The following is a 25,084-nucleotide window of genomic DNA, read 5'->3' as shown; positions in this document are numbered from 1 at the left end:
CTTACACACCAAGTTTGAAGACGATTGGATACATTTTGTAGGAGGACTTCGTTAAAATATGACCTCTATGAAACAGCCCACAAAAAAGCAACAAAATCCCAAAGTAAATCAAAATGGCGGGCTTCCTGTTTAGCATATGACACCAAGATACTTTGTTGTGCGTCGTGAGCTGTTACATATGCCTACAAATTTTGGTAACTTTAGCTGAAACGCACAACCGGGAATGCTTAATTACATAAGAATTTTAAAATGCAAAATGTGATTGAATTTTTCGCCAAGCCCAATATGTGTGTAAAGTTTGGTGAGTTTTCATTTATGTTTAGTGTCTCAAAAACGCGATAGTTCGCAGAGAAGAAAAATAATAATAATTATAAGAAGAATTCCTACAGAAACAATCGTTCAGGGATAGGGAACCCTGGTCCTTGAGAGCCACTAACCTGCCTGTTTTCCATGTCTCTCTCCTCAAACACAGCTGACTCAACTGATCAGCTAATCAGCAACCTCTGTAGAAGCCTGATAACGATCTTGTTCATCAATCAGGTGTGTTGATGGAGGGAGATATGGAAAAATGGCAGGACAGCGGCTCTCAAGGACCAGGGTTCCCTACCCCTGCAATAGGGCCGCTTTTCGATGTTAATGCAATTTAAACTTCCAACAGACATGTTAAGAAAGCTTTACTTTACTTCAACGTTTCTATTTGGTCCTGCAGAAAATAGTCTACATTTTACCTTGCTGTGCATTATGGGTAAATATCATCCGACAATTGCAATCAGATCAAATTTGAGTTTATCCAGTCTGAACTCTTCACCATTGACCGTATAAACTTGCCGTTACAAGTATTGAAAATTATCTGGGGATAGTCATGAGTTATCTGTTTTGTTTTTTAAAAACAGGAAGAAATGCTTTGGTGTGCCGTTATCCTCTGCTAATCCTGATGTGTTGCTTCTAAAACGTCGTATGGATCAGTGGATTAAGGCAGGCGTGCATTCCATGAAAAATCCCCTCTTGAGTTGTGTGTTGTGACATGTGCTCAGTGTGGCGACTAAAAGTGGCAGAATAATGTGATGTTTTTTTGTAATTACAAAATAAAAAATGGAGTTCAGGTAATGGCTGCTTCTGTGCTTTGTTTGGAAGTGTTTTGATGATGACAGTAACGTTTGCAATCACAACATTTAAGAGGGTGATCATTGTTCTGGAGGGCAAACAAATCCTACCAAATATTCGTTAGGCCAACACACAGCACAAAATCTTGACAATTACATCACAGGTTATAAGAGATTAATTTCCAGTAGAGTATTAACCTCAAATGTACATCCATGGATCTTTATGGTCCCAGTCTTGCTTTCATCAGACACAACCATGATACAAACTGGCTGTACATAGGCCTGCATGTATATCTTACACATTGTTGTTTAGATACACACCCTCTACACCAGATTTTTTAAAAATGAAATGGAAAAAGCCTTGAATAACCTCAGAATTTTTCACTGAGCTCAGTCCCTGGGCGGACCTTGCAGGATGTCAATGAATCATCATTGTCAACATTCCGTTGATTTCTTTCATCATCGCTCGTCTTTCGTAACATCATCATCTTCTTACTTGGAATTCATTGAAACCAGCTCAACAAATGCAAACTATAGTAGAACACAGCAAAACCAAACACAAACTGTTGTTACTGCCAGTTTTTGTTCCTCTTCACAAAAATCTTTCCAATAACTTCACTTAGTTTTTGGCAAAGTTAATAAAGTGTTCATTCAATGTTCCCTTCTCTGAACTCCAGCTCCCATATGATGATCTAGTCCTTCTCTGCACTTCAGAGTCTGACAGAAGGCAGAGCATCATCGACAAAAAAGTAGCAGGACAGCCAATTGGACCAGCAATAGGAGGCTACATGTGTAGCGTTGACATGTGGCTGCACCTTTGACTTGGTCGTCGTCTTGAGGAAAAGCGTACAGTCCTGGTCTGTTTCGAGGACACTGACCACTTAGGCACATGCCGCTTCCCGAGCCGCTGATGTCATCACCTGGGCCAAACCAGCACAATATGCATTTTTCTTTTGCATTCTGTCATCATCATAAATGTGCTCTGTTATAGTGGGAACACTCTATTTATCAAGCAATTTTTACATTTTATTATTTGAAACGCGCAGAACGTGAGTATTTTTAGGGACGTTCAATACCACATTGTTTCAGACTGTTTTGCAGTAAACAAAGAGTGAAAATTAGCTCTAGCTGCAGCTTGTTTTTAGCAGTGCTGTATCAATTTCTGTAACATATTTTGTGGTGTTTTCATACATCTATGATATTACAATTGTAGATCAGTATAGGAATTAGCATACTCTCAATGTCAATTTGCCAGAGTCGATACATTTTGTGCAAAGTGGCTTATGTATGTGTAAATTGTCAAAACATGAAATATTTTTCCCTCCAGAAATCTACTCACTTGCATCCTGGAAATCCACATCATTCCCATCCATGGCATTTTTTAGCCTGTTGCTCATGATTTTGAGTTGCATGATTTGTTGACGGATGGTCATATCAGGTTTGGTGATGTCAAGCTCCACCTCTGGATTGTTGATCTGATTGGCCAAGCCATCACCCATCACCTCAGGAAGGTATCTTCAGGAAGCACCAATAATGGGAATACAGCTGATGTTAGAGAAGGAAATGCTGCTGTTTTGAGTATAATACAAATGTTATTTAATTTAAGGTAAATGCCCTGAATGTGTGGCTGTGCATGTCAGCATGTGGAAAATTGTGTTTCAAAGAAATTCTGTAAGGTGAAAAAATTATGATTAGAAGTTTCTTGCTGCTTTGTGCAAATGTGCTTCTACCAATTTTCAGGTTAACCACATTTCATGAATGTTATTTAAAAAAAAAACTTCAACACTATTTGTTTTTTAGTTTTGAGGCTATGTTGCGTAACAAAATTGTAACAATTAATTACTGCAGCAATGACAAACAAAGACATGCCAAAATGAAATTGACAAAGTGTTATTACTCTAGAAATGAACTCGCAATTGTACGGAGAGGTGGAGGTCCAACAAACACATTTCAATGATACTTCAAGATACTTCACTAGATTGCATGTTTCTTTCCCACCTGGCTTTGGTCATGCCGTTCCAGCATTTATCTTTGTTGGCGCCACCTGCTGCCAATTTGCTGCAAAGTGCAATGGGAAGCTGGAGCCAATACTGCCTCATTTCTCTTAATTTACTGGACAGATCTGACACCTGAGGATGACACATTAATGAAATTCAAACATGAAAATACAAATGAAAAGGGTTTTGTATCAAAGTACAGATTCTGTTTCCGTCCAGATTAAGTATTGTAAGGGCAGTTCAGTTCAGAGGCAGGATGCAGACAATCATCCACGTTGCCACTCACACCAACAGAAAAAATATTTGTTCATTCGTCCGACCATCCCTCTGTCCATCCATCCAGAGAGGAAGCACATGTAAACTTCATACAGAAAGGTTACTTTTTTGCCATGGGCAAATAGTGAGCTCTAACAAATTATACACTGTGGTTCTCCTCATCCAGCTATACAATTGCAATAATCATTCATTCATTCCTAATTATTTCATCATAAGATTCACATTCTGAACACACCTGCATCTCGAGTCTGAGGCCTGCAGTAGGAGAGGGTTTGTATTCTGAAGCAGTCAGAGAACCGCTCTTCTTTTTCTTCGGCTCGAGAGATGTTGGGCTTCCCGTGCCTGGTTCAACTGGAGTGCCACATGTTTGGTACACCTATGGTGGGATAAGTAGGTTGGTACAGGTTCATTTTTAAGCACATTTTAGCATTTCAGTAGAGTTGTGGTATACAGTAAGACACTTGGGTCAAATATAATTACAATGTAGAGTTGTGTTAAATAAATAGTGTGTGTCTATTATTAAAATAAAATGTAAGCAATAAATTGAAAGACATACGGACGGACAGACAGACAGACAGACAGATAGATAGATAGATAGATAGATAGATAGATAGATAGATAGCTAGATAGATAGATAGATAGATAGATAGATAGATAGATAGATAGATAGATAGATAGAGTAGTATGTAAATTTAAGTATTCTTATTAATAGTAAGTGCATGTGTGCCCTTTATACTGGAATGGAATGTGCCTCAATGTAACACTTACTTCACTGCATGAAAGCGATTATGAAAAAAAGATGGAAGAATAGCAGTATAAAATGCGCCACTAGATGTCACCCTCGACATATTTAGAATGTAAATGTTATGATGTTTGAAGTGTGGAAGTGCATTCATCAATGATTAGGTGGTCACTAGTCAAAACAAATCACAACCTTAAATTAATTTAGCGTCCTATTAATACTAATTGAGTAATATAATGTATTACAATTGAACCAGCAACAAATAAAATACAGTAGGGGAGAGTTGGGTAATTTGTGCCAAGGGGTAAGTAGTTCCACCCCTGTTATTTAGAAAAACATAGTTTCACATGTGACCACATATTTTTGAAACGACATCAATTTCACTCATTCGGTAAAAAAGGGAGACACTTGGCTTGAGAGGTAAGCACATATAAGTTGTTTTTGCCCTCCAAAGTAAAATTTCTATGATTAAGGTTTTTTGATGGCTGTGTTTGAACAATTATAAACTTTGAAAACAGTTCATACATGTTTTAATGCTTTAGTAAGCTACACCATGAGTCTATATGGCCAGCATGATGCTGGCTCAAAACAGCTGAGGGATGCATTATTTTTTGTGATGCACCGAATATTCGGCCACCAAAATTTTCGGCAGAAAATGTCTCTTTTTGCCATTTTCGACATTCGGCCGAAATAAAACTAAAGATGAAAGAATATGGCCGAAATAGGTTGTGGTGACGCAAGTAAAAAGGTGCTGCAAGCAAAAAGGTCCTGCAAGCAAAAAGGTCCTGCAAGCAAGCGTCTGTTTGAATTAAACAGCGAACGCGGAGTGAGTGTCCGCCTTGCTTCTCTCTGGCTTTTCACTGTGTGAGTTTGCACCGGTCGGTCGCAGCAGCTCATTGCAGTCATTGCGCACACACGAGGAGAGGGGCGTCGCTTGGTGTACAACATTTAAGAGGGTCGGAAAAAAAAAGACTGAACTGCCGTGTACTGCAGTATAAGTATAAGTATAAATAAGAGCCCCTCAAACGCTTCCACTTTTTCACCAGCATCCCGGTGGCCGTGCTAAATACTTTAGCTAATGTTAGCACTATTGCTATCAACAGTTTTAAACACTGAAACACTTACCGCTATTTCCGGGTGGCGACAGACCTGTACAGGACGCCGTGTGTGATTTTGCAGTCCGTTCCCGAAGCCAATTAGCTGGTGCGAACAAATGTATTTATTTATTTTTAAACTTTGGTGAATATGTGAATGTGCCGATTTTAACTTTTACTGCCAAAAACGTTAAATGACGTTTAGTAAAAACCTACTGAGGAGCGCCAAAGACGTTAAAAGACGTTCACCAAGTTTTTTTTTTTTTTGGGGGGAAACGGGTGGAGGAAAGCCTTGGCCAGCTGTGCTGAAAGTATCAAGCAGATCTAGTTAGTATAATGCCTATTTTTGGCCCCTAGATGGCAACGATGACTCTCTTTGGAAAAGATTGGGTAGGCGTCAGTAGAAGACGTGAGGCGGAGCTAGAGTGTTGAGTGGACAATGGCTGAGGAAGCCATAATGGCGACCGGTTGCAAGCAGCTCACGCTTGAGCATTTTTTTCAAAGACGAAAAGCATCGACCAATGCTAAAGAGCACATTGATGACGACGATGATGATGATGGTGACTCCGAGGTTGACGCCGAAGTTGGAAACGTTGACGCAGCGGCTATGAACACGTCATAAAGCCTCACCGGCTAGCGATGCTAACGCCGGAAAACGCGGAGCACAACCGAGCACGCTCAGGCGGACGTTCAATCGGACGACGAAGAGTGCCCCGAGTCCAATGCATATTCATCGGAGGAGTGGGTACAGTCTGATCACGGAGAAGACACTGGTTATAGACTACGATGCCACCATGAATGGAGCGGATAAGATGGATCAACCACCCGGTATAGGAACTGAAGGACATGAGGAAGCCAGACGTAACACCACCGTAATGTCACCGTATCATGATCCTGAGAGTAGACTTGATGGCAACATGGCCAAGCACACACTGCGGTATATACTTGCTATTCCCCAGAAAAAAAAGCCAGCAAAAAAGTGTAGCGTCTGCAATCGCAGTGAAACTAATCTGTTGTGCAAATCCTGCTGCGTCTCCTTGCACGCAGGGGAGTGTTACAAAAAGAAAAACTGTATTTGAAACATCCACACAATTGTAAATAGTACCACGGTTGCACACATTTGTAAATAGTTTGCCAATTTTTTTTTGTCAAATTGTTACACTGTTGAATGTAAATAAACGTATTTTGCTATCAAAAAACACTTTTTCATTGTTGGTGGTAGTGTTTTACAGAAGTAAAGCACTGTTTAGGTGTTTGTGGCATCATTCATGGGAAAAAAAGGGTCTCAAATTCACTAGAGTGCATGAAATAATATTGTTTCACAAAAAACTTGATTTCTCCGTTTTTTGTTTCAAAACAGAGCATTTGGGTGAAACTAACCATTTTCTATTGTTGATTACTGAAAAACGGAATAAGGTAGAAACAAACTTTTTTTTTCTGATGAAAGATGAGAAAAGTATGTGTGTAGTATGTGTGTTTCCATAGTCCAAACACAACATTTTCTGTGGACCTTGAAAGATCAGTCAAAATGCTTAAATCGGCTGGCACTGACGGCATCCCTTTTCTGAAAACGTCTGGCAGTCAAAGAGTTAAGTGTACCGTACCTTGTCCCGCCGCACGCATCCGTCCCCGCCTGTGCGAACTACATTGACTATAAGGTGCAATCACACCGCCAGAAAATGCCTAACCCTCGTTTGGTGTTTAATGTACCATTAGCCAACATGTGTGCCGGTGTGGGCACATTTCAATTTATATTGTGCTTTTTTAAAATGCCAGTGCTAAATAAATATTTTATAATAATATTATAATTTTAATTAATTATAATAAATGCAAAGATAGTAAAAATTGGCATAATTTTTTTCTCTCGCCGTTTTGGTTATCAGTTTTTGGCCAAGCATTTTTCATTTTCGGTTTTCAGTTTCGGCCAAACATTTTCATTTCGGTGCAACCCTAATTTTTATTTCTATTTTTTTCAAAATGGTGGGCTTGGGGTAATTTGTGCCAAAGGACTTGGGTTAAGTCGGCTCCCGGCACGGATGGCCCTCGAGCACTCTAGGCGCCGTTGGCATAGCTGCTTAAAGTTGCGTTGATCACATGTTTGTGATCATGAAACCATTCACGATGGCTACCTCCGAAGAGATATTGCTGCATGTTTTGCTAATATATGCTGAAAAAGAAGGCGACTGAGGGCTGCTTCTCATGAAATATTGTGTAAGCCCTATATTAGAGCCTCTGAAATGTACTCAATAGGGAACTGCTATTGTTGGTGTATGAAGAGTGCATGCGCTGTGGACAATATCAGCGAGCAGTTCGCGCCTGTTCCGTGCACACGTAGAGCTGGTGGCGCCTAAGCGCAGAAATTATCAAATATGTTTGATACTCAGCACCAATGGCACAGTGCCACCCGCGTTCAGAAAATACCACCCGCACACGAGGTACGGATGTTGAAAGGTGGTGAATTACCGAGCGCTGATGGCGCCTCATGTGCACCATGCTTTAGGAGACAGTATTAGCGTTATTGAAAAAGGGGGAAAAACAAACAAACAAAAACTTTTGTTGCCACTCCTCAAAAATGCCTGCCCCCTTCTTGCCACACCATAAATATTTTTCTACATCCGCCCCTACAGACAGGGTTTCAACTCCTCTTGAACAGTTGGAAAGAGCAGTCAGTGAACGAGAAATAAAAGAGAAATAAGACTTACTTTGGCTGAAAAGGTGTCAATGTTTTCCTTTAGCAAACGGACAGCCTCAAAGATCAGCGAGGGGAGGGACGACAGAACCACATCGAGACTGGGTTCTGTGCTGAAACTAGATGCCACCTGGATCATGGTATCTGATGATTACATTTGAATTCATCAATAGCCCATCCTACTAGTTGTATCCATGTTGCTTCTGTTTTTTTGATTATTATTAATTTTTTACCTATAAGATTCTGCCACTCAGGGTTCAGATCAGCTTGGTTTGCCAGGCAGCCCTTCATAACATTGGAGCAGTAGTTGACACAGGGTTTGACAGAGGCAAGGCCACGACAGTGCGGGCAGTAAATCAGCTTCATCAAGGCTTTAACACATTCTGAACTCAGAGAAACCTGGGGAGAAATGATACATTTTGTTATATTGTACTGTTTGTCATGACTTAAAACTTCTATTAGGAACAAGGCTTTCTTTTACCCTCCATAAGAAAAACATGATCTGTAAAAATCTGAAGAAAAGGAAAATACTGGATCATTATTCCCTGAAAAATCAAGAAATACATGTTTTTGGAAATTGGAAAATCATTTCAGAAATATATACAGTGGAGTTGAAAAATAGCGCTCACTTTTTTGCAACAGTGGAGCCCAACCCAAGACACGCTTAGGACCGCCCTCTCATTTAAATAACATTTTGTCTTGACAGAGCGTGTGCAGCATGAAATAAATAAATGTGAGAGCAGAGCGTTTTTATTTGATTGATTTATATTTAATTCTATTTATATAGTTTTTTAAATCTCGTTTTTTATTTTTGTATTTATTTTTACTTTATATATATATATATATATATATATATATATATATATATATATATTTGTGTGTGTGTGTAATTTGTTGTTTTTATTTACATTTACATTTGTTTTGTTTTTTATTTGATTTTTGAATTATCTGTTTTTATTTTTGCTTTTAGTCATTTATCATTCTAATTTATCATTTTAATTTTGGCGGTTTTGGTCCTCCATAGTGTCGTTGTTTTGGGATGCAAACGACCATCGTTAAGATGCCTGGCAGTGTCATTCAATAGTCGTTGGGTGGAAACCTCTTCATTAATATTCCATTCAGTTGTAAAAAGGTAGCGAGCTTCCTCTGCAGTCACAGGGGGATGTATTTTTGTTGTTTGTCGGAACAGAAATCATTGAGTTTCTTGGGGATGTTTGCAACAACGGCATTGTATGTGGAGAATGTGTGTACATTTTTTGTCCTCAAAAGAGCGCTCCTTCTCTTTAAGGTGCAGGTAGACAGCTCAGTCTTGACCTGAAGAGTTAGCTTGTCTGTCTTGTGCTATGTGCCTGCTCAGTAGTTGCATGGTTTCCCCAATAAAATGTGTAAAATGTAAGGCATTCCTCAGTGCACGTGACTGCATACATCAGATTGCTTTTCTGAGTATGGGCTGACTGATCTTTTAAATGTAGGCGCCTTTTTGTCAGGCTGTTACCAGATTTGAAGTGTACTAGAATGTTATCTTGGTTAGTCTTACTAAACAACCTAGTATCACCCTTAACACAATGCTTAATGCAATGCTAACTGCTTCTGTTTGACCCCCCAATTTGAACAGTTTGAACTGATGTTCCCACGATACTAGTAATACAAGAACCCACACACTCACCTGTGAGACCTTTCTGACCGCCTCGCCACTGATGATCAGCCCTTGGACAAATGACCTGGCTGTGACAAAAGCCCGTATAACTTTTGCTTTCATATCCCGAGGGACGTCGCCGAATGGTCGCAAGGTCTCTTGTTGCTTAGCAACACATTCGAGGTAGTCTTCGGACAAGGTGACCTGCAAGGGTGGGGACACACAATATAAGTTTATTATTTCTTTTTTTTTCTTTCAAATTATGTATTTGTGTAGCTAGTGAAATGCATTGAACATGTGAATTGTGCCACTACATTCATTCAGGTTATTTGTGATTGCGCTAATACATTCATTCAGGGTTTAAAAAAAAAAAATATATATATATATATATATGCATGTGATACAATTGTGTTCTATGAAGAGAGAACTTAACAAGAATAAAACAGAGCTCTTTTCCAAAATGCTATATATAAAATTGCTAAATTATATAATATTTTTTTTTACAATTTCATCATGTAAAAACAATTCACAGGCTAAAGATAATAGGGTTCACACACAACTTATGAAGATGGCATGCTTACTCACATCTCTGGGGGTGAAGCTTTTAAAGGTGCGTTCCAGAAGGTGCGACCAGAATTCGGTCAAGGTCTCATCCAAGTTAAGAGCAGAGCCGCGGTAGTACTGTTTCAGGTCGGAGTACAAATCACCATAGAGCCTTGTATTTTGGGAGTATAAGGCACCTAGGGGAGATAGCGCCTCCTGGAGGGAGCGTTCAGAGCGACTGTGAAGTTCAGTGAAATAGCCTGGTAGGAAGACAATGAGGAAGAAATACATTAATGGCAGATATGGTTATGATGAATAGTTTTTTTGCATTCAATTTTTCAACAATGTATTTAAATGTGTTAACATCTGATATAGCATTTTTAAATGCTTTAACTGAGTTACAACCTCACCCAGCTGACTCTGACCTCACCCTGGACATCTGTTAAATATGCTAGGTTGTATTTCAGCACTCTCTGGTGGTTAGTTTATTAGTGCAGTTTAATTGTAATTAGCCATGTTTTGGCCACCTATGTTTAAGACCCATGCTAATGGCCAGATGAAGGGGAACGTAACACGTTTGGATGCTTCCGAAAATTGACTCGATTCACTATATGTGTGCACATTAACAAGTGCCTCAATATTAAGTGTTTTTTTGTGATTGAAGGTCATTTATGTACATTGAGGTTAATGTTACCTGTACTCTTTTATTCAGCTAATTAACATTGTATAGCTGAGACATTTACATGCAATTGCTTATGTTTATTTATTTGTATTTGTATATTTTGTCATAACAGAAAATATTTCTCAACATATCCATCAAAAAAAAACATGACTTTTCGCCTGCTGAGCCAATATGAGCACATGACAATAAATTGACTGGCCAACCCTATTTCTTTCTCACTGCTCTTATGTACAAAAACACAATATGAGCTTTTTATATATATATATATATCCATACTCCTCACAATATGATGATAACTATCATATTTTGAGGTTCATATTGTGATAATTATCGTATTGTGATGTTTGAATATTGTTACATTTCTAGTCAGTCGTATATGCTACATATGCAACAACAACAACAACCATTTAGATTCTCATGCACACTTTCACTGAGTGGGAACGGAATCCACACTGCCTGCATCAAAGGCAGGCAAATGTACCAACTACTACACCATCAGTGACTCGTATCTGCAACAAATTTGTAAAATAGAAAAAAGATTTGGAGACGTCTCGTCACGATCCCTGCATTATAGCGGTCCTTTTCCTTGTGAACCAAGGCTGTGAAACAGTTGGATAGTTACAAACTCAAGCCACATCACTGTGGCCCTCAGGTTGATACAGACTGATTCACACCGTCAGAATAACACATTTATCACCTGCAGCTTTCAACAGTCACGTCTTTTTTCCTCTTTCTTTCCTTTTCCTCCCTTTATTCCTTTATGTCTCAGATCTGCAGAGCTGCCTCCTCAGTGGGTCAACTGCTCATTAGCTGAACCAGCCCCTGCCCCAGGGGACACCTCCTTTTTGTGTGTGTGTGTGTCTTTCTGGATCAGGGGATCGGCTTATCATGTTTCATTGTGTCCGCCTGACTCTGGCCTCATTCTAACACCCAGTCAGGGGTCCCCTTGACGGACTTGACATACACATCCCCCCTCGCACACGCACTATTACGATTGAAGTTGTGGTTGGGAGCAGAGCACATCCAGAGCTTGTATCTAACATAAATTTACAGAGAACATCCAGTAATGAGTTGATTCTGAAATCCACAAACACACATGTACACGCACACACAACCTACGTACTGTCAAAGCTTCTATAGAGGGTGTTGAAAGACGCCTGCAGTGACCTTCCAGCCTCCCTGATCAGCGCCTCTGTCTCTCGTGCACTTAGACCCTCCAGATTTTCCTCCACAATGCTCGTACAACAGGTTGGACCTTGGGGACAGGTCCTCAGATGTTCACCTGGTGAGGTAGAGAAAAGAATGATTAAAAAAAATATGTTACAATTGATAAACTAGGGAACCCTTCCAATCTTTATTTTAACCAAATCATCCTAAACATGCTTAGGATCGCTTGCCACATATTGCCTCCATTTTACAACTCATCATCTTAACAGCCAACCACAAAATTACAACATTTTGTACTTACTGTGTGCATTTACTGAAATTGTAGAACGGTAACTCACTTTTGGGTAACTGTCTCACATTAAGAAGCTCCCATCTATCTTTGTTCCTCTTAGCTATGCTTTGCGGTTACAGGTGCACCTAATTGTTTCTTGCTTGTTCAGTCACTTGCAAAACATCTGAACATGGTGTGGTAAGCAGAAAAAATGCAAATGCTTTGGCAAATTGAATCATGTTGCATTTGCTACACAGTTGTAATACCGTGAGGGGCATAGTGATTTGTTTGTTTTCCACTCAGATCGGATGGCTTTGTTTATCTAAAGAATAAGCCTCCAACTTTATACAGACCACTCCATTTGAAAATAATGAAAAGAAATACAAAAGTGTTTTTTAAATGAAAATGGATTTGAAAATGTTTTTGTTTTTATCTTGGTTGAATTTACTAACATTTCTACATCACGGTCAAGGAGCTCTTGGTAAGAATCAGGGCACTGGCTTCTTTTGGGATTCTGTGTTTCTCCTCCTTTTTCATAGGTTTCTAATTCCCGTTCACTCTGGAATGATTTTTGAGACCAAGGGCCCAGCTCAAGTCTAGCACAAAGTGCAGTCCAACTTTGTGAATGGGTGGGGTTTTCTTTATTTTGGTATTTTTCTTGAATAGCACAAGTAGAATAGGGCGTTATGTGCGATGGAACATACCCGACTCCTGGCCAATTGAAGCAGCTCCCCGCATTCCCATTAAAACCAGAGCAGTGGGAGCTCACAAAGTGCTTGACATTAACGGAAGCAGAAATTGATACGTTGGGGGTCTTTGCATGGGATTGGTGTGCGTGAAGTGCGTTTATACATTTATACAGGTAAACAACAGGTCTCCCCTTGGACCCCTTATGTGTGTGTCCTTGTTTGTGATGGTCTGGATGCTTTGGCACTCAAAAACATTTGTTCGACTTTTCAGGGAATATTAAGGCTTGTTTGTGAGGATAAGAATAAATACACATATAACATCAATTCTGCCAGACAGTCTGGACCATCAGCCTCTTCAAAGGTGCAAGCCTGAAGGATGATGTGCTCATGTGTGTAAGTGTGCCTACGTCTGGGGAAGGTTAAGGGTGAGGAAAAACGCCCAAAGCTTTGTGCATCATCAGGCACGTCTGGGTCGCAATGTGCATATCTCTTTGGATATGTAAGTGAGTGGGTGAGGGTTTGGGGAAGAGAGGGTAGAAATTGCCCAATGGGAGAAGTGGAGCAAAAGAGGAGATGCCTCCATAAATCATTCATGGAATCTTGGCACTGGCTGCCGAGAATCAGTCGAAATGTGAGTTATTATAGAGGGAATAACACTCTTTTTGTTCTATTTGTTTTGGTTGTTTTAGCCCCGCCTTCAGGTAGATGGGGTAGAGGACCCCTTGACACTGGCTGTTCAGGCCCTGTATGACCAGTGTCAGAGTTTGATCCACATTTCTGTCAGTAAGTAAGATTTGTTTCCAGTGATGCCTGGATTCCCCCAGGGCTGCCCTTTGTCACTTATTCTGGTTCTAACCTTTATGGACAGAATTTTGAGGCAAAGCCATGGCCTTGAGACTCAGGGGGTCCAGTTTGGTGAGCTCAGTATTACGTCTCTGCTTTTTGCAGATAATCTAGTTTTGCTGGCTTCATCAAGCCACAATCTTCAACTCTCACTGGGGTGGTTTGCAGCCAAGTATGAATCGCTGGGATCAAAATCAGCACCTCCAAATCTGAGGCCATGGTGCTCAGTCGAAAAATGGTGTTGTGTTCTCTTGGGGTCGGGAATAAGATCCTGCTGCAAGTGGAAGAGTTCAAGTATCTTGGGGTCTTGTTGATGAGATTGGATTTACATTTTTTTTCTAGATCCAAAAGGGCATGAAATGTAACAGTAAGATCTAAGAAGATATGACAGAGATGTTGCTAAGATTAAACATTTATTAATGATAGCTTTTATATTTTTCTATATGAGAGAATTCTCTCTAAAATAAAACACCCATCTACTATTAAAAAAAAAGAAAAAAGAAAAACGTGAATGAACGTGATGATATAAACACAAGTATTGAAGAAAATACGTTTTCAGAAAGCATCATGATGCTATCTCAAATTATACTCGTGACACAGTTATTTCAATCTCATTAATCCTGTATGTACAGTATATATGCAGAAAAAAATGCAACTAAGTGAATGAGTTACAAGGTATTATATTATCACAGTTTACACAGGTATCCCTTTGTGACACGTCCAAAATCTCGTTTTTCATCCATCAACTATTACTTAACTATTGAATCAAATATTCACTTTGATCAGTCTGCCAATTAGGTTTTGGCAGAGGAAAGAGAAAATACTCTCCTGAGGTTGAAAATGCCACCATCGGTGTTAAATTTGTGGCGCACAGACAGCATTGCCGGTAGCTCATATGTGAATGTCATGCATTTTTGTTTTTTTTGTTTTGCATGAAATCCCTGAAGACACAGGACGTTTCCCCACAGATGCACATTGATGCGTTATTACATTTTGGTTTTGCTTGCTAATAGAAGGAGTGAGTGCAATGTCACGAAGCCTGAAGTTAGTCAGAAAGTGACACAAAGACAGAAGTGACACAAGAAAAAAATCAGCTAACATATGCTAGTGCTTTAACAATAGCTGGCAAGACCAGAAAATTTTACACTGTCAAGGAGTCTTTGAGATGACATGAATTAGGTATGTGTTTTGTCTTTAGGTTGTCATTTCACAATATATGATGACATAAATGTTACAAATGCTGATCTTTTTTTTTAATATGTATAATATAAGGTAAAACTCATCTCTTCAGTGCCAGTAGAATGTGGAAACAGAGAAGATAACCTTTAGGTGGTAAAATATTTCCGTGTGATTTCATTGCTCCTATAGTTTTTGCCCTCAAGTGTCAGCATGTATTCAGTTAGGTTCACAACTTAAGGGGCACAAAAACATTCAGGGTCTTCCATTTACATAGGTTAGTCCCTTGTGCCTCTTGTCTTGCTTAGGCTAAAATAAGCACTGCATGATGTATGAAGATAGCAGCCATTCGTAATGGAAGCAGAAAAGAGGAAAGTGATAAGTGTGGAAATAAAACTATTGGGATCATTGTCATCCATTGATGCTGCAGTAATTTGGACGGCTTTTCCGTCAAAGCCCACCAGATCGAAGACTACAAGCAATATCAGATTTGAAAATCTCACGGGTGAGACATAAAAAGCCATGGATCCCTGTTAAAAATTGTGAACTGGTGCCAACAATGTTTTATTGCAGGTGGATTTGTAAAGCTTTATAGAACACTTAACAGTAAAAAACTGTCATGTTTAGATTCTGTTTTCCTTGTGTGTCTTCCTTGTCTTGTTAAGTGTGATCCTGCCCTTCCTCGTGTTATCCAATCAGTGCCCTCAGCCACTTGTGTCTTGCCCAGGTGTGTCTTGTTGTGTCGTTAGTGTTTGTGTCTTTAGGCTGCTGTCTCCCCTCTTTCTGTGTGGGTTCATTGTTTTTCCCCATGTCATGCTACTCGTTTTTTGCCTCGGCTTTTCACCCATGTCATGGGGCTCGTTTTGCCTTGTTGTTCCCCCCATGTTTTGGTTCATGTTTTGGTTGTAGTTTAGACTTCCTCCCTTTTGGAGCGCCTTCAGTTTAACTTTGAACACCTTTTGTAGTAATTAAAATCCCTTCTTTTTGAACCTCTGCCTCCTCGCCCTGTCTTCCCGCATTTGGGTCCTCAAGCTCCCCCATCCTGACAAAAACAAACCATTTGGCCTGTCGTTGCAAAGAATTCACGTTTAAAAGGCATGTGTACTGAATTGAAAAGTTATAATTATCAGCTCAGTAGCCTAGAGGTAGAGGGTCAGCCCTGAGACTGGGAGGTCGTGGGTTCAATCGCCGGCTGGGTCATACCAAAGGCTGTAAAATTGGAACCCATTTGCCTTCATGCTGGACACTCAGCATTAGTGGTGTGCCATACCGTATCTTGTATGATATTACCGGTTTCATTTTTTGGGTGATAAAAATTTTAAATATCTCAAAATTGACAAGATGATGTAATATACGTCTTCATGTCTATTTGGACGTACATGCGGGTGAGGCTGTGAGCTGCAGCCAGTTCTGTCAGCAAAGTGGGAGTGAGCTACCTTCGTCGTGCGGAAGCTGTTTGGTTACAAGAGGTCAGATGTGGTGCAAAAAATATAATCGTTTGCAAATTGTGCAGGACAACTGTTGCCGTTTAAATTTAAAAGGATGATCAGGCATGTGAGAATGGACATGGAAAGAAACAGCTCGTGTAGTTTGGCGTGAACAAAAGTTCGGGTCAATGCGGAGAAAGAATTTCGCCCCACTTAGGTGGGTGTGACAATGAGTGGTACTTTAATACTGGTAGAAAAAAAATCTACTTTTTCCACGGAGGCTTCATGCAGTGCTCTAATGATCTCACGTAATCCCTACTATTGTTCCAATTTTAATTTGTGCCTGCAGATGTATAAGTTAATCGGGAATTACTGTATTTTTAAATGCATAGAGCTCTCTTAAAAGCATGCAGCACATAATGCAATCATAATTAAAATCAGCCTGAGCTCTCTATTTTTGGACTCAAGTCCCCAATTTTGTCATTGTGTGCTATACTTCATGAAATGCTCAGAGGCTCCAAATAATAAACATCATGCTTCAGTCATGTTTTCTAACCTTGGTAAAACAACACAATTCTAAAGGTTATTTTTGTGAGCTTGGTTTATTAATGTCTTACAATGTGGATGAATTGATGAGCACAATATTACACTGACTTAGAATGTATGCACATCAATTTTATTTGTAATATAAAGTGAAACAATAGGCAGGGGGGGGGGCTTCCTGTAGCTTTGTGATGCAGTTAACCATTTATTCTGAATTTGTTGCTTTTATAAGGCCAATGTTTACCTTAATTAAGCCATCCTATGGATGGATCCCATGGACTGAATTTGAGACCCTGGAGAACAGGACTGGGAGAAAATGTTACTGTCAAAAACTCAGCTCAGCTGCATTTTAGGTTGACATTTCGGACCTGATACTAAAGTTTTGCACACAATCAGGGCAAATAACTCTCTACACTCCATTGTGAAAGAATGCTGCAAAGAGGCTATGAGGGACCACACTTGGCATCAGCGCAAATCATTAAAAAGAAATAAAAATTCTAGAATGGTTTGGCACCAAACCAAAAAAACATAAGCACCACACAACAAACTTTGGTGCTCATTTAAGAACCACACCAAAATGTTTATGTGCACCCCTGAATATAATTACATTCTACCAAAAGGCCCTATTAATGTTATATAGATGTTCAAATGAATTAATGTTCAAATAAATGTTCAAACTGATGCTACAAGTTCTATCCATAGATACTTTTATGGCAGTTGTCTATAGTAACCGTCAATAATGTTCTTTTCCGCTGATGCCTTTGTAAGGAGTCACTGTCTGTGACTCATGTATTTGTTCAAATTGAGGCACTGTGGAACAAAACACAGTTTTACAATTAATCCAAATGTTCACTTCCCTTTGTAGCCTCAATTAGGTGGATCAAGGTCACCAGACATGCAATTTAGAAGATCAGGTCACTACAATTCATGACACAAACTCCCATCACATGGGAAAATGTATATGGGAGCTTTAATCTTCTAAAACACACCAAAAGACTCAGAGATATTAAATACTTAGAGGCTGTAAGCTGAGTAGAATTTACATGTGTGTGAGTCTGTAGATGATCGCTCTAATACAGATACACACTAAATGTCTGAATCATTTAGCATTAGTTATTATATGGTGTAAAATGACTGTAGTTACAGCTTTCGATGTGTTAAATATTATTCAATTTATGAATCTTTCATAAATTAGATGGTTTGTATGTATAACAGATTAGTTTGATTTTAATTTTACGCACAAAATAAGTTTCCAATATGACAGACTATATAGACATCAAGAAGCAGGTTCAATGTAATGTGTAAATCCAATTACATTTCAAGCCACATAAAATGTTCAATCAGCACACATATCCTAATGTCACATAAATCATAAACTAAAGTTATCCAAAAAAGTGAACAAGAGTTTGAAAAAGAGACCTTTTACCTGTATACTTAATGGAAGGTTAAATGAGGGCAACTCTTTGACTCTGTAAAAGACTAGCATACTGACACATACTGTAATTCTCATTATGCCATTAAACATCTTGCATCCTCCTGCAAAGAGGATTGATTACATTTTATATGCTATAAAATGTCAAAGTTTGTCAGAGCTAACAGCGATAAAAGCATGTCAGGCAGGAAGTGACCTTTGCACTGTTAGCAGTCTTTCTCATTGTAACTTCTCTGAATTCCCCCTTAAGAAGTTCGTAAAGCAAGGCAGCGTTTACTTAATATGTCTTACACACACACACAGTGCTATATTTGTGGGGCAATTTCATTGACGTAATGCCTTTCCCTAACCTCAACCATCAAAAATTATTGCCTCCACAAAATAAAAAAAATAAAAAATATTGCCTACCCATGTTCCTTACTATAACCTCAACCATAACCCAATTAAACCTAAACTCTAAAACCAAGTCTTGACCCTCAAAAAGAGGTCTAAACTTGTGGGGCGCAGCAAAATGGCCGCACAAGGGCGGGTGGGCCCCACAACTCTGTGAAATCCCGATATATTGACCCCACTATGTAACAAAAACACACAAAATCCTCGTAGTCATTGTTTGACAAATGGAAAATGAAATCATCGATAAGCAACAGTACAGAATTAGCACTCTAAGCACTCACTGATTGACGAGGTTTGGACTGCCTGAGCAATCAGACGTCACATCAAAGTAGCTCATTGATGTGCAGTCAAAGTGGAGCAATGGTGGAGCAACTCTTGCCTTGCTTCTCCTGCTTCCAAGCATTTGGATCCTAACTCCTCCATTGCTAACCGCTATCATAACAGTATAATCATCAGAATATACTACAGATGCACATTTTCTGCAGTTAATTTACGTATATTCCATCATTTATATTACCTTAATCTAGAGTCTTATTTTAAAGAAAAGGAAGGATGCAAATGGATGGAAGGATGGACTTTTATCCAAAATAATAAACTAATACTAGTTGGTAATTTGTGTTCATAAATAGCCATGTCGTTGTTGTGTGGTTGATGATTATGTGTGCTATTAAAAGAGATATGTTGTTCGGTTTAGGTGAACGGTATGGGATTTTTTAATAGATTTTAGGTGAACTTACAACATTGATTAAGCGACATAATTGTTTTAAAAACCCAATGATTTCCGCCACCCTGACTGCCCGGTGGAAGGCACTAGAAATTACAAAAGCCCAAGTGGAGCCCTGTGGGCTTTCTCCCCTATGGCATAACCCCGACTTTCAACTTAACAACCAACCGTTTTATTTAGGTGTGTGGGAGCAGAAAGGAATTAAACATCTCCACCATCTCTTCTCAGATAATATGTTTATATCATATACATCCTTGCTCCAAAAATACAAAATAAAAAACGGAAATTTTTTACATTATCTACAAGTTAAAAATATGATAAAGAAAAAAATTCCAACACTTCGGGGTACGCTCCAACCGCCTGTTTTAGCTAAAAATATTAACAAGCTTTCTCCGACAACAACAAAAAAACTTTCAAAAATATATAAGTTACTTTCATATACTGATAAAATGTCTTTACCCATCTCGAAATGGGAGACAGACTTGTCTATAGCACCGGAATCTGACTTTTGGATTCAAGTTTGTGAAAACGCATTTAAAATGACAAAACACACAAATTTACAACTTATCCAATATAAAATTATTCACAGAACATACATTACTCAATATATGATGAAGAAAATGGGACTCTCAGACTCCGACATTTGTCTCCAATGTTTACAAAACACTACAGACACTTATGTTCATGCTTTATGGTTATGTACTCCGGTTATGTATTTCTGGACTAAAGTCTTAGAAAAACTTTCCGCTATTTTGGACTGTAGGATACCTTTATCTCCAAACTTGTGTTTGCTAGGTGACCTAACAACAACTGACTTACGACATAAACAATTTCAATCTACACTTGTAGCCCTTACTATCACAAAAAAAAACAATTCTTGTTAACTGGAAAAATAAACAAACTCTGAATATCGACCAATGGTCTAACCTCCTCATAAATCACATTTTAATGGAAAAAATATCTGTCTCAAATAAAAACCAAATATCAAAATTTATAGAAACATGGTCTACGTATATAAAATTTTTAACCTAATTCTGGTTACTTAATTCTGCCTGTTAGTGAGAGCCACCACATCGTGATAACTTACATTGATGTTTCTGCATTTGGCAATTTATTATTATATTATATTATTAGTATGGGATTTTTTTTAAATAGGTTTTAGGTGAACTAATGAATACACACACACTGGCACGCACGCACGCACGCACATACACATACTCACCCACATACAAATATATATATATATAAAGGAGAGCAATGATGACATGTCAAATCGAATGAACAATACTGAGCTCTCCAGAGGAAAAAAAAGAGAAAGATTTTAGGTGAACTAATGAATACACACTCACACGCACGCACGCACACACGCACATACACATACTCACCCACATACAAAATAAAAAGAAAAAAAGAAAGAAAAAAAAGAGAGAGCAATGCTAATGACATGTCAAATCGGTAAAATTACTGAATGAACAATACTGAGCTCTCCAGAAAAAAAATAAAAATAAGAGATATGTTGTGTGTGTGTGTGTGTGTGTTTTTGTTTGTTTGTTACAAAGTGGGGCCAACATTTCGGGATTTCACATTGTTGTGGGGCTCACCCATCCATGTGGGGCCATTTTGCTGCGCCCCACAAGTTTAGACCTCTTTTTGAGGGTCAAGACTTGGTTTTAGAGTTTAGGTTTGAATTGGGTTATGGTTGAGGTTAGGGTAAGGAATAGGGGTAGGCAATCATTTTTGATGGCTGAGGTTAGGGGAAGGAGCTAGGAAATGCATTATGTCAATGAGATGCCCCCACAAAGATAGTAAACTGTGCGTGTGTGTTTGTTTCTGCCAGGGCAACAGACAAGGAGGTTTCTATATATTTGTGCAAAACATTACCAGACTAAAAATACCCTCAACCACAGCCCAGCCCTGTCTGCTGCCCACCAAGTGTGTGTTCAAATTGCACCAACCTCACGTATAATACTATAATTTTAGGTCTTTTTGGGAGTAGTCAAATGCGCTCGAACTAAGTGTTGCTTGTACTTGATTTCACTCTGTAAATACAGAACAACACGTGCCAACTGCTATGACATGCTGGGGAAATGTCTGACTGTGCAAATTTGTGCAACCAAAGGTGGATCAGTCAGGATGGGGCAGAGGTCACAGTGGCTATCTTTGACTGTAGCATGTATTAGTAGCAGACTGTAACTGGCAACCTGTGTTTCTGTGTAGAAAAAAAAGTATTCAGACAACAGGCATTGCTGAGTGTTCTTCAAGATACAAACTCAAATGTGAAAACTAATAAGCATGTATATTCTGTTGCAAGTTCAGCATGTGTTACATGCCAGGTCGTGAACTAGAAACTGCTCACACATAGATTAACTGATCGGGATTAGCAGGAGATTAGACATCAGCCCTTAATCCAACAGCACTGTCACGGTCCTGGTGATGAAAAGGTGGCAAATAAAATGTGGCCTGACGGGTGGATGGAATATATGAAGACAGCCATTTGCAGGTCCAGTTAGAGAAATTTGGTTAAATGTACAATAACTGCCTGATCACAGCCGTGTGGACGGAAGGACTCTGAAGTCTCAGCAGAAAGATTTACAGTAACACTTGCAGATCAGCTTCGCTGCATGATGCTGATTCACGCGGTGGACTAGTTTGAACCTCCTAATACGAAAATATTTGCACTACAAGTATGTGGCAATAAGGTTGCTTAAGAATATTTTGTGAGGTAGTAGGTAACAAAGTGATTAATAAAAAAAAAAGAAAAAACAAAGTATATTCCAATAAATCAACTGTAGCTACTATTAACTATTGGCTGCAGCCGCTACTATGGTTATGGCAACCCAATCTGTGTGCCAAGGCGCATTCATTTTCGAGAGATCACAAACAGCCTCAAGTCATTCGGATGGCTGGATTTGCCAGATTGCATTCCTGTAATTTTGTGACTCAGGCTGCTTCGCAATGTTCACATGTAAATTTTGCAATAAATCATTAATTCTTTTAACAGTGCTTTCATGCACTAACTTGTAGAGTTGACACTACATTCACAAACAGACAGTTTCATTGTATTATCCAACTATTTATAGGAGGACTGACTCGTATTATTAGAAGTGAAAGTAAAATAAATTGTGATAAAACCAGATTGTTGGAAACATCAAGTAAACAATGTTATGGTTAGTGTAGTACAAAACAACTCATGTATATTAATTTGTCAATTTATTTATTTAAAAAATAGCCCATTGAGATGTTTCACTTAATTTCAATACATCTCATCCGATATAGTACACGATTAGTGAGTTTTCTGGTGATCAAGTGTTATTAAGATTTATATTTATTTATTTTTGAATTTTGTTGTCAAACTACATATCAACTTCTGAAATGCTCTGAGTTAAGACACAAAGTCCACCCTATAGCGAGTGTATTAACAGATGACGTACAGTACATTGTGGCTTCAAAATATTATGAGCTGAGGAATATATTTTTTTGAAGTGTGCTATAAAATAATAATGACAAGTATGACACACGGACTAAAAAATGAGACACTGCAAAGCCGAGTCTCTCAAACAAAAACTGCGCTGGTGCAGTTCTAGTTTGTTTTATCACATAAACATAATATGCAGTGACAAATCATGGTTCATTATTTACATAGCAGAGTACAGAGGATCACTTGATGTGAATTTTTAATGATGAAGTGAAAAGGACTCATGGGGAAAAAAAATACATAAAAACATGGCAGCATTATTTAAATAGAAATTCCATATTGAACATAACAGACTACACCTCCTAATTTTCTGTCTTCAGTACCACACATAGATTTGAAGAAAATAATTATGAACTGGAACATCATTTCAAATGTCTCCCTTAATACTACAGCTTGTTAAACAAATGTTCGTGCAGTAATTTTATATGTAAATCATTTGTTATCTGTAAACAGCCTACTCACCCACTATAAATGAGTCAAGTGATCAGATCTTAACAATATTGTAATTCAATAGCATTGATTAAAGAGATAGAATTGGAATGTAAACAGCAAAGTCAGCAGCATGCAAGTCAACCTGTATCCATCACCCATGCTCATTTGTTGTTGTCAACAACATGGGTTAAACAGCACACATTTTAAAAGGAGTTTACAATTACCCTTGTATGGCATTTAAGAACAAAAAAAATAAATATACAATACACACCTGTGTACATAAACATTTTATGATAGTGAGTGTTGAACTTGGAAGCACATGCCTTCAATCAATTTATAATGAATCTCCACATGGGAATTTTTGGACTTGAACAGTGTGAGCATCTCTGCACTGGCTAGAGGGAGCGCAAAGGTTAGTGAAATGGAAAGTAGGGCACTGTGATGACTCCATGCACACTCTGTAGCATGGGTGTAGAGAACCACCAAGGAAACTGTCCACATGCCCTTCTCTTAAAATTACAAACCACAGTGCATGGCATTTGATATGAAGTGCCGTCTGTGGAAGGCGAGTCTCGAGTGCAATACACCAGTGTTCTTACACTGTACTTGTCCTAATCCTTTCCAAAACGAAATAAAAGATAAGATTTAAAATAACGATCATGCCATGTCATTTGTTGTGTTGTTTGCAGACTCTTATTAAGAGTCATGTTAACAAATGTGGAAAAAAAGAACAGAAGTTTAAGTTTTATTGATTTATATTTGTTTGAAATTGCCCCACTGAAAATGTTTCTGACAATACATTGCCATTTGCGGCTATGTACAGTGGGGATTCAAGAAATTAAATCTGTTGATCATATGAAAAAGGAAACCAATTGGTTGTTAATTATATAGTGAGATCTATTAAAGTTGCATTGCTTAGTTTGTCACTGTTCCATTTTTGTTTTGTTTTGTTTTGGAGTGGGGGGGCTCGTTTGACTTGGAGTCTGAGCTGGAGTTTGGGCTGTGCTCGAAGCTGGCCTCTTTTTGTTTTTTTCCCAGTTTCCATCCTAATTGTGTTATACGGAAGCGAACACAACACTAGATGTCCATGGGGACGAGCATGACGTCACCCTCAATCACTCACACCTCACAACCACACCTTCCCACCCCCAAGAAACTGTGGAGTGTTCACCTCGAACACACCACACTGAAGGGAACTTACAAGCTGATAGGCGCAGTCGCAGTTAAAAAAGTACTCATATGGGCATTGGTGGAGCATGCAAGATGTAAAAAAAGCATTAAAAGGAACCCCGACTGTAATGACAAGTTTGCTCTATATTATTCATTTGGTTGTTACTAACATAACTATGAGATCCATTTTTCAAAAATCATTTCCAGTTCATTACATTTTGTAAAAACTTATTTACGTCGCAATGCCTTAAGTGTGTAGTGACGTAGAATGGCGGCTGGCTCTCTGCCGAGCAATGTGAAACGCCTATAAAGAAAGCAAGTCTCCGTAGCGTTCCTAAAGGGACGATCAAAACTCTCGAATGTGTCTGGTGAATAATGAGAGCACGGCATGGGGGAGGGTGACTCTCCCGATCACGTGTTGTTTCTTCAGGATTATAATAACGATCATTTAAATTATTTGATTTCTACAATGGTTCAGAGGGATTGTCCTATACGCTGTTGTCATATTTATGAATGAAATACGACAACATGCACCACACACGTATACAAAGCGCGCCGATGCGTCTGCCATCAAATGCCC

At 38.8% G+C, this 25,084-nt stretch overlaps 1 protein-coding gene across 1 annotated transcript in view; it reads right to left on the bottom strand.

Moving 5' to 3' along the window:
- Positions 1 to 614: 614 nt before the first annotated feature.
- The window catches only part of gpc1a (glypican 1a), a 36,794-nt gene continuing 12,324 nt past the window's right edge, over positions 615 to 25,084 (bottom strand). Inside the window, exons 2-10 of the mRNA XM_077585227.1 lie at positions 11,886 to 12,044; positions 10,123 to 10,340; positions 9,568 to 9,741; positions 8,135 to 8,300; positions 7,915 to 8,045; positions 3,612 to 3,752; positions 3,102 to 3,232; positions 2,443 to 2,618; positions 615 to 2,023 (exon numbers count right to left, since the gene is read on the bottom strand). Coding sequence (XP_077441353.1) covers positions 1,839 to 2,023; positions 2,443 to 2,618; positions 3,102 to 3,232; positions 3,612 to 3,752; positions 7,915 to 8,045; positions 8,135 to 8,300; positions 9,568 to 9,741; positions 10,123 to 10,340; positions 11,886 to 12,044 — 1,481 coding nt within the window. The 3' untranslated portion in view covers positions 615 to 1,838. The remainder of the gene's footprint in view (positions 2,024 to 2,442; positions 2,619 to 3,101; positions 3,233 to 3,611; positions 3,753 to 7,914; positions 8,046 to 8,134; positions 8,301 to 9,567; positions 9,742 to 10,122; positions 10,341 to 11,885; positions 12,045 to 25,084) is intronic.

Source organism: Vanacampus margaritifer, chromosome 13 (assembly GCF_051991255.1).
Source record: "Vanacampus margaritifer isolate UIUO_Vmar chromosome 13, RoL_Vmar_1.0, whole genome shotgun sequence".
NCBI lineage: Eukaryota > Metazoa > Chordata > Actinopteri > Syngnathiformes > Syngnathidae > Vanacampus > Vanacampus margaritifer.
The sequence above is the reverse complement of the archived record's forward strand: the minus strand, read 5'-3'. Positions and strand labels throughout refer to the sequence as shown.